Genomic DNA, 11,127 nt, shown 5'->3' on the forward strand with positions numbered 1-11,127 from the left:
TGGTATTAGGTGCAAACATGTTATAAGAGTGTATCATACCTAAGACTTCCTTGTAGACGATGTTCTTTGTGTATGTCCCGCTTCGATGTTTTGGCTGCTCTGTCAAGACCAGAACTTTGGTCGTGGACATTGATTTCCCTCTTGAAAGTACAACGTACAATTGACCATGCGAGAATACATGTTGGGGCAAATACAAACCAACGTTGGGAATTGTTTTGTCACGACCCAACCCCGTAGGCCGTGACTAGTGCCCTACTTGGGCACCTTGACATACCTATCCATATCGAATCCCATACAAATAGCATATATGGCCATAACTACTATATGCCGTCTCAAACCATATCAAACTGTATCCGACACATTCAACGCAACCATGTGCGAACATATATATATATATCAAAAAGCCGACTAGGCTGTCCAATGTATCAAAAGCCGACAAGGCTATTAAATGGCACAACGGCCCAAACGCATTTACAAAATGCACGCCGACGAGGCTGCCATAACGAGTAGAATCATATAAACACAACTGTACAGAAGTAGGCACACACACCCACAAATACGTCTACAGACCTCTAAACAGACCAGACGAATCATATGGCGGGACAGGGCCCCGCCGTACCCCTGAACGATTATATATATATATATATATATATATATATATATATATATATATATATATATATATATATATATATATATATATATATACATAGCGAACAAAAATATATACCAAAAGATATGCTCTGAAAGGAGAAGAGCACTCCAACAGCAAAAAGGGGTGTCCTAAACCGGTGGATCACCAAACTGTGCGTCTGTACCTGCGGGCATGAAACGCAGCCCCCCGAAGAAAGGGGGTCAGTACGAAATATGTACTGAGTATGCAAAGCAGAATGTACAGAAAGCAAATCTGAGATATAAATGAAATGGAAGTATCAAACATAAGTGCAAATCCAACATATCAAAATTTGTTTACTTTCAAAAACATGTAAGTCATGCATCAGGTACAGAAGAATATGGTCGCCCACCAGTCGATGGCGCCATAACGCAGCATAACACCAGAAAGTCTCAAATCTCCATATCCCCGTCACATATAACATCACAACATAACGCCATACACAACATAACACCAAATATAGGTGGAACCCGACCCTCTTTTGCGAGTAGCTCGGTGAACCATAAACACAGCATAACTCCGGAGTATATTAAAATGCGCACGATAACAGAACCGGCCCGGGACTCGGCGAAAGAAATAACAGAATGCATGAATAGAGTCGTGAGTAGTCGTATGCATAAAATCATTATCATAGCTTCAAACATAAGTAAAATGATCATACTTGAAATCAGAATAATGGTCATACTACATTCTTTCAAAGATTTTCCGAATTACATAAAGGAAGGTCGCTGGACCCACGGACGGGTATCGACCCGAATCAGGCCCGCTTATGGAAAACATACTCATTATACATCATGCAAACTCTTATGAAAATGTTGGAACAATCCGAGCCCTTATGCGAAAGGTATGGCATTCAAAAATTACGAAATTCATTAGAGTGAAACCTTTTTGTACAAAGTTTGGAAATCACTTCTTTCAAAAACATAATGGTTCATATTCCATCAAATCATACATAAGAGTGCCAAGGAATATATATATATATATATATATATATATATATATCATATCATGCTCGGATTTCGAATTTGGAATTCCCTTAAGGCTCTAATCTAGCCTATGTGAAACTAAGGCATGCCAAGAAAAGAAGGTTGCTTTACATACCTCGTACGCACTCCAAGCAAGCCAATCTAAAGCTAATCCAAATCTACGCCTCGGGCTCCCCAAGGTCTACAAATACGCCAACGAATACCAAACATTAGCTAAGGGCCCTTAAGCCATTCATTAAATTCTACAGAAAATTCGACAGCATTTCCCCTGTAAATAGGCCATCCTGAGAATTTAACTCGCTCAAAATCAACAACAACAACAACAACAACCAACCTAGCAACATCAATAATCAATTCGAAAGGCAAAATAATAATAGTAGCTCTCTTTTACACCATTCGACAACTTCCCAAATATTCGTTTCGACGGCTTACATTCAAGCCACAATATAGCTCATATATTCAATTTTCAACCCAAAATCCTTACCAACAATATTGGAGGACTTTCTAAACAATTCGCATGACATTTCTAACAATCCGAAAAATTTTCTCCAATGTTGGCCGAAAACAGTCCCTAGCCGAGAGCAACCCTCTTTTCACTTTCCTCATTTTCAAGTCATGTTTTGTATCACAATCCACAATATAACAATATCATTCTCATAAAATATACGAATTACATCGAACGTACAATAAGCCTTAGATCAGCCCCTACCATTTCAACATCATTCTTGAGTCACTAAACACTTATTTCCAACTAGAATTCATATCGACGATAACTAAAGCGCTAAGCAATATAAATGCGATCTTCGGCATAATAATAGGGCTCACATTCGTCCACACTACACACACACACACACACACACACACACACACACACACACACACATACATATATATATATATATATTGAGGACTTTTTATTCTCTTCCCCACTCTCCAACAATCTAACATGATATAAGAATTGATTCATAAATTCCATTTTCTACCCCCATATACACGGCTAGAACACAATGCACACACACCACTTCCAACATACTATATTTCACCAATTTCATCCATATTAACATACTACAACATGAAATAAACGTTCGCAACACAAAAGCAAGAGCAAAACATACCTTTGTTCTTCACCTCCACCAATAGGCTAGGGTTTGCAAATAGGCACAACTAATGGTTGGATGACCCAAACAATACTTCCACGCTACTTAGGGACTTCAATATAGTGGTTTTGTATCAAGGAAATATTTTTAGGGAGGCTTGAAATGATCTTGGTTTTCTCTTGTTCTTGGCCGAAAACAGTGGCAAAAATGGAGCTCCCAAGTTCTTATTTTTCTAAGTGTTGAAGTGAGCAAATGATGAAAGAAGACTTGGTCTTCATCTTTTAAGAGTATACAAAATATCTCTTAGTTGTCTTTGGCCCACACAATGTGTTGGACCAATTAAAATTGGCCACACAATGTGTGGGACCCTTTCCATTGTACACGGCCACATGCCCCTTTTTGCACAAGATTTTTAATTCCAATTTTTATGAATTGTGGTCCCAATTTTTCCTAAGTGTTCAATGCCATCAATTTCATATATAACTTATGTCTCAAAATAAAAATCAAATGGTCAAAAGTCTCGACTTCAAATCCCGGAATAATCTTGGTCTTAAATTATTATAATTAATCCGGGTTGTCCAATGTATAAAAATACGGGACGTAACATGTTTGACCTTGCGCTTTATTTATTGTCCTTGTAAAGCAAAGTCGTATTGGAAACTGCTTCCGAATGAATTTGAAAGGATATCCTTCATTTTCTGGGGGTGATAGTTGAATTCGTGGAAGGAACACATGCTTAGTTGCGCAATGGCCACTTGTAATTTCTGCGTGCAAGATATTCTTGTCGAGGCTTCTACATATCAGTCTTGTGCCATTGCATAATCCGTTTGACGTGTCTAAATTCCTTAGTAGCATGATTGGTGCATTCTCCTTCAGAACTAACCATGCACAAAAAAGGAATCGTTAAAATATATTTCTTTGTAAGTGCATCTTTGATATTATATTATATGTTCTATTTGTCTGAATATCTATGCGGTGGGAGACCATTTGGTGTTAAAGTATTTAGATATTCTTCTTGCTAATAGTTGTTGGTGTCATCTTCTACATAGTCAAAACTAATGAACGTTTTGCTTTCCCCGGGAACATGGTTATCAACTTCTCATTTAATTTATCAACATGCTCATTTCTGCTCTCTAGGAAAGCCCGCTCTGTTACATATTTTGCAGCGCTTGCATTTTCTTGCAGCGATAGGAATATTTCGTTTATTAACCTTTCTTCAGCAGTTCCATCACTACCATACTTGACAGTCAATTGTTCTGGGAGGCGGATCAAATTGTCTCTTATTGTTGGCTCTTCTCCGTTACCGACACGAAGTAAGAAGTCACTAAATGTTGGATCAGTTCTTGCTCTCATATTTCTGGTAAACTGGATCTTTTCCATCAAAGGCCAGAGATATGATTTCACTAAGCTTGCGTTAACAGTTTCTGCTCTTGTAGATTTTGGGACAACAGGTAATACCTGACGGAAATCTCCTCCAAAAACCATGACTTTCCCGCCAAAAGGCTTATCAATGTCCATTATATCTCTAAAGCTCCTGTCAACAGTTTCTATTGTTTGCCGCTTGGCTATTGGCGCTTCATCCCATATAAGTAGCTTTTCTTTTCTAATCAATTTGGCAGCACCACTTTGTTTTGACATATTTGTCATGGATGATTCATTTGTTTGAAGGGGAAGCTGTACGTCCTCCCGGTAAAATTGAAGCTGCTACGCCACTGGTTGTTGTTGCCAAGGCAATCATACGTCTTGATCTAACGTTGGCCAGCAATGCACGGTACAAGAATGTTTTTCCAGTTCCTCCAGGTCCATCGACAAAGAATAGTCCAGCCCTTCCACAATCCACCGCCTGTAATATTATTTTGAAAGCTTGCTCTTGTTCAGGATTTAGACTTGATTGTGAGTCAAAATCTTCTTTTGGTATTTGCACGGACGTTTCTTCAGCCACTTCTCTACATTCTGATGGGGCAACTTCGACCAAATGTTGCTGAAGGCGGGGTAGGTCATATACGTTGATGGTTTTGCCCATACTTTCCAAATAGTAATTAATATCCTGTAGCGTACATTGTATTATCGCGTCGGGTGAGTTGTTATGTATCCTGCTAAAGTCCTCAGACATATCCTCAAAATATGTATCCCATAGTTTTCTGACATCGGTAGGGTTACAGTGAACCAGAATTGTTGCAAACAAACTTCGTAGAGCTGATGGCATTTTGAATAGAACAGCCTCTCCCAAGCATTCTGATATGCTGTTGTCCGATTCTAATAACCCTCTTTCTTTGGCTGCTTCTTTAAAGGTGTCACATTGCCTTCCGCTGACAGTGAGTAAGTCCTCGAATGATAATGGTCCTGGTTTAGTAATAACCGCTCATAATACCTTTCGCCTTCCTTAAGATTAGCTGAAGTATGTAATGAATGTTAATAAAATAGTTTAATGGTAGATGTTGTGTATAAAGGTACACAGTAGTACTATATGCCTTACCAGTTGCAATGCGACCAATTACAGATCTTGTTTTTCTTTTTGTCCAAGCCTTTCCCTGTGGATTCCACACATAGTACTTAGGGAATTCTCTATAAAGGTATGTACTTGCTTCAAGGTCTTTGGCGCACATCTTGAAATACTCGGTCAGCATGGTTTGCCTGACGCCATCCCACGCGATGATGTTTTGCAAATTTTGCTTCTTCCAATAAAACACTACATATTGTTAAATAGTTAGATATTGTATATTTAGCTTTGGTGTTTCTATTTTTGAAACAACTATTCAGCAACCAAAAATGATATCACATAAACTATTTCTGTGTAGTGTCACTGAATACTAAACATTGGAAGTTACAATGGAGAAAATAAACTTACCTGTTAATTTACATCTGTAATGCTTTCTCCTGAAAATCATGTATGTGGTTCTATTGAAGGCATTCTAGTGCACATGAAACTCATAGCACAGTCCATCGTTTTAATTTTCACAGTGAAGTGTGAATTTAGGTAACAATTGACAATTAATTCAAGAGTTTTAACTTGGACTTCTAAATACAGTGGATACTATCCTAATCAAATATATAAGTTTATTTTGTATGCTGGGTATGCGCAAACGGAATCAACTTTTTCATTCTTTGGCCCAACATAATCATTCTTTGAGTGTAGCAGAAGATGTAGACGTAACGTGAGAATCCATACACTTTAAATATTTATTCAGTCGCCCATGCACTTTAACTTTAATGAAAATCACATGCTTAAATTATGGTATGTGTCAAAATATATAAAAATTAATGGAAGATACAACTTCATAATAATAGAAAGACTTCACCAGGAATTTAAGCATAAGTATCTGCATATATTGTTGGAGTTAATTAGTTTGAAGCCACACCAAGCATTAGCGTAAAAGTAATCCCATCCCAATTAAAGGAAACCTCTACCAATTTACCAACAAAAGTAGTAAAAGTTTGTGATTACTTGCTTTTAAAACTGGTATTTGGGGGGAAAGTAGCCAAGCATTGGCCAGGAAATTTGTAGGTGTGCTTTCCGTGGTTGGTGACTTGGTGACCGTATTGGGAAAATCTCTCCCAGATGATAATAGTTTTGCATTATGCATTTATAAATACCATAACTTCATCCGTTCAAGCAAATGAATAGATTTTGTCACTATTAGACATTGAATACTGTCGTTTTGAATTATTCCTTCAAATTAAAATAGCATAAATTCGAATAACTGAGGTTGTGAATAACGTTTGCTCTAACTAATTGTCACGACCCAACCCCGTAGGCCGTGACTAGTGCCCGATCTGGGCACCCGAACCCATCTATCAAATATTATCTCAAATTCTATCAACTCATTCTAGTATATGGCGGAAGCCGACAAGACTTTATTTCAAATTTAGGTAATTTCCAGAAAATTTCGGCAGAGTTTCCTTTGTTTTACGGACTATCCAATATACCCTGCACGCAGAAAATACCAACAAGAGCCACACAGGGCTAACCAAGCAATATATAAACATATGCGGACCGGCCGCCTCGGCGTATAGGATCGCCCAAACAACATATGCGGACCGGCCGCCTCGGCGTATGGGATCGCCCAAACGACATGTACATACATCCATACAGAAAGACCCTAACCCAAAAACATGTCCACAGACCTCTAAACATACCGACAGAATCATATGACGGGACAGGGCCCCGCCGTACCCATGAACGAATATATACAAATGCACTAATAAATATATATACCAAAAGTATAAGCTCCGGAAAGAGAGGAGCACTCCGAATAGCAGAAAGGGTGTCCTAAACAGGTGGATCACCAGGATGTGCGTCTGTACCTGCGGGCATGAAACGCAGCCCCCGGAGAAGGGGGTCAGTACGAAATATGTACTGAGTATGCAAAGCAGAAGGTACAGAAATAAATCTGAATAATAATCGAATCAGATATATAGAAAATAATACATATCAAAATGTTTATTTCCAAAGTATAAATTATGCATAGGGCACTGGAAAATGTGGTCGCCCGCCTGTCGATGGCGCCACAACACAGCATAACACCAGAAAGTTTCAAATCTCCGAATCCCCGTCACACATCACAACACAGCATAACGCCAAACACAGCATAACACCAAACATAAGTGGAACCCGGCCCTCGAGCGAGGAGCACGGTGAACCATAAACACAGCATAACACCGGAATGTATCAAAAAGCGCACGACAACAGAACCGGCCCGGGAACCGGCGAACGATATCATAGTAGGCACGAGCGGAGTAGTGAGGAATCATATGCATAAAATCATTATTATAAATCCGAAGGATAAGTAAAATAGTCATATTCGAAATCGGAATAATAATTATCACTTTTTGATTCAAAGTTGTCGAATTTACATAAAGGGCGTCGCGGGACCCACGGACGAGTATAGACCCGAACTGAGCCCGCCTATGAAAAACATACCCATTATACATCAAGCAAACTCCTATAAAAATTATTGGAGCGATCCGAGCCTCTATGCGAAAAATATGGCATTCAGAGATTACAAAATTCCTTAAAGTGAACATTTTCTATGCGAATTTCGGAAAGCGATTACTTCAAATACATCATGGTTCATATTTCATAAAAACATACATAAGAGTGCCAAAGAATATATATATGGATCATAACATGCTCGGATCTCGAATTTGGAATTCCCTTAAAGCTCTAATCTAGCCTATGTGAAACTAAGACATGCCAAAAGAAGGAAGGTTGCTTTACATACCTCAAACGCTCTCCAATATGATCCAACTCAAGCTAAGTCCAAACTATGATTCGGGCTGCCCACGATCTAAAAATAAGCCATAAAATGCCAAACATTAGCTAAAGACTCTTTGGGCATTAAATTCCAATTTCGCCCTTAATTCTACAGAAATTTGGGCAGCATTTCCCCTGTAAATAGGCTACCCCGAGAATTTAACTCGGCCGTATCAATCAACAACAACAACAACAACCAACCTAACAACATCAATAATAAATTCGGAAGACAAAATAACATTAATAGCTCTCTTTTTCATCATTCGACAACTTTCCAAATATTCAATTCAACGGCTCACATTCAAGCCACCACATCGCTCACACATTTAATTATCCACCCGAGTCTTAACCACAATATTCTAGGACATTCTAAACAATCCACATAATATTTCCAACGACCCGAAAATTTTTCCACTGTTTGGCCGAAAACAGTCCCCTTTTCCATTCCTCATTTTCAAGTCATGTTTTGTACCACAATCCACAATATAACGATATGATTTTCATAAAATATACAATTTACGTCAAACGCACAACTAGCCTCAAAACAGCCCACAATTTCTCAACATCAATCTTGAGCCACTTAAACACTTATTTCCAACTAGAATTCGTTTCGACGATAACTAAAATACTAAGCGATAGTATTACGATCTTCGACACATTATAAAACTCACATTCGCCCGCGCCACACACATACACATGTTAATGATTCTTATATATACAAATTTATTCAATGCACAAAGTTCTCCAAATCAGTCCGCAACGCTTACTATGTCAATTTGGGACATTAAATTCTCATTTCTAACCTACAAGTCATCACAATAACCATTACGACGCTAAGCGAGATTAATTCCTTCTTTGCTACAATTTGGAGGCTATAAACACGGCTACACTACACATATACATGTATCGATGATTTTTATTCTTTTCCCCACGCGATACCAATCTAACATAATATAGAATTAATTCATCAATTCCATTTGTCACACCCATATACACGGCTAGAACACCCATCACACAACCCACTTCCAATCATACTATATTTCATGATTTCCATCCCTATTAACATACCATAACATGAATAAATGTTCACAACACAAAAACAAGAGCAAAACATACCTTTCTTCTTCAATCCACCAAATAGTTAGGGTTTGCAAATGGGTACAACTAATGGTTGGATGACCCAAACAATACTTCCATGCTACTTAGGGGCTTCAATATAGTGGGTTTGTATCAAGGAAATAATTTTGGAGTGGCTTGAATTTGATTTGGGTTTTCCTTTGTTCTTGGCCGTGAGGTGCTTGGTGATGGCCTTCAATTTTCTTGATATTTTACTAAGTGTTGAAAGTGACAAAGATGACTTAGAAGTCCTCTTTTTACCTCCACAAAATTCCTCCATGTGTCCTTGGGCCCACACATGTGTTGGACCAATTAAAATTGGCCACACAAGGTGTGGGACCATTTAATGGACCACACGGCTAAAAGGGCCAATTATTGCACAACATTTTTAATTCCAATTTTATGAATTGTGGTCCCAATTTTTCCTAAGTGTCCCATACCAATAAATTCATGCACAACTTATATCTCAAAATAAAATCGAAGGTTAAGAATCCCGACTTTGTATCCCGAAAAAAAAAAATTGTCCTTAGCTTATCATAAATAAATCTGGATTATTCCACTGTACAAAAATACGGGTTCTAACATCCTCCCCCCCTTTAGAACATTCGTCCTCGAATGTCAGATTAACCTTACCGGTCATACAACAATTTGGGGGAGTTTCCTTACTAACTATCACAACAATACAATCCTTGATCAACGATTCATTTATCAAACAACATAGTCAAATAGAGAATTGGATTACCTGTAGGCTCTGAAAATAAATGAGGATACTTCTTCTTCATATGCTCCTCAGCTTCCCAGGTCATTTCCTCTCGGTTATTGTTCCGCCACAACACTTTAACAGAAGCCATATCTTTGTTCCGCAACCTTTTTACCTGGCGATCCAATATGGCTATAGGCTGCTCCTCATAAGATAGCTCCTCGGTGACCTGAATATCATCTACAGGAAAGACTCTGGAAGGGTCACCAATACACTTACGAAGCATAGAAACATGAAATACCGGGTGTACCGCTCCCAAGTCAGCTGGCAAATCCAATTCGTAGGCCACCTTGCCTATTTTGCGAATAATCAGATAGGGCCCAATATATCTCGGACTGAGCTTTCCTTTCTTGCCAAATCGCATAACACCTTTCATCGGTGACACTTTCAGGAACACCCAATCGCCAATCTGAAACTCTAACGGTCGACGTCGCTTATCGGCATAAGATTTCTGTCGGCTCTGGGCTGCCAACAATCTTTCTCGAATAAGTTTCACCTTATCCACGGCCTGCTGGACCACATCTGGGCCAATCAACTCAGTCTCCCCAACATCAAACCAACCGATCGGTGATCTACACTTCCTGCCATACAAAGCCTCATATGGTGCCATCTGAATACTGGAGTGGTAGCTGTTATTATATGCAAACTCAACAAGCGGTAAATGGTCGTCCCAGCTACCCCTGAAATCAATAACACAGGCACGCAACATATCTTCCAATGTCTGAATAGTGCGCTCGGCCTGTCCGTCGGACTGGGGATGGAAGGTTGTACTCAGGCTCACCTGGGTCCCCAATCCCTCCTGAAACGATCTCCAGAACTTAGCTGTAAACTGGGCACCTCTATCGGAAATAACAGACACAGGAACTCCATGAAGTCGTACAATCTCCCTGACATAAAGCCTGGCATAATCCTCAGCTGAAAAGGTGGTCCGAACCGGAAGAAAATGGGCTGATTTCGTCAGCCGATCAACAATAACCCAAATGGAGTCGTACCTCCGTGGAGTGCGAGGCAAGCCTACAATGAAATCCATATTAATTATCTCCCACTTCCACGTTGGTATCTCCATCTCCTGCAATAACCCACCGGGTTTCTGATGCTCAATCTTCATTTGCTGACAATTAGGGCACTGGGCAACGAACTCTGCTATATCCTTTTTCATACCGTCCCACCAATATAGGCATCTGATATCATGGTACATCTTCGTCGACCCTGGGTGAACAGAATATCGGGCGTAATGTGCC

The 11,127-nt window shown here is 39.3% G+C and overlaps 1 protein-coding gene and 1 long non-coding RNA gene across 2 annotated transcripts; both read right to left on the reverse strand.

Annotated features, from left to right (window-relative positions):
* Positions 1-714: 714 nt before the first annotated feature.
* LOC132602441 (uncharacterized) lies at positions 715-2,969 on the reverse strand. Its single transcript, XR_009567780.1, has 3 exons — positions 2,775-2,969; positions 1,775-1,840; positions 715-818 (listed from the first exon to the last, which is right to left on the reverse strand). It is a non-coding gene; the product is annotated as an uncharacterized LOC132602441 (long non-coding RNA).
* An 828-nt stretch (positions 2,970-3,797) lies between these two features.
* On the reverse strand, positions 3,798-4,394 carry LOC132601756 (uncharacterized). Its single transcript, XM_060314822.1, has one exon. The coding sequence runs from the start codon at positions 4,392-4,394 to the stop codon at positions 3,798-3,800; it is 597 nt and encodes a 198-aa protein (XP_060170805.1).
* Positions 4,395-11,127: the final 6,733 nt, after the last annotated feature.

This window comes from Lycium barbarum, chromosome 7 (genome assembly GCF_019175385.1).
Source record: "Lycium barbarum isolate Lr01 chromosome 7, ASM1917538v2, whole genome shotgun sequence".
Classification (NCBI taxonomy): Eukaryota; Viridiplantae; Streptophyta; class Magnoliopsida; order Solanales; family Solanaceae; genus Lycium; species Lycium barbarum.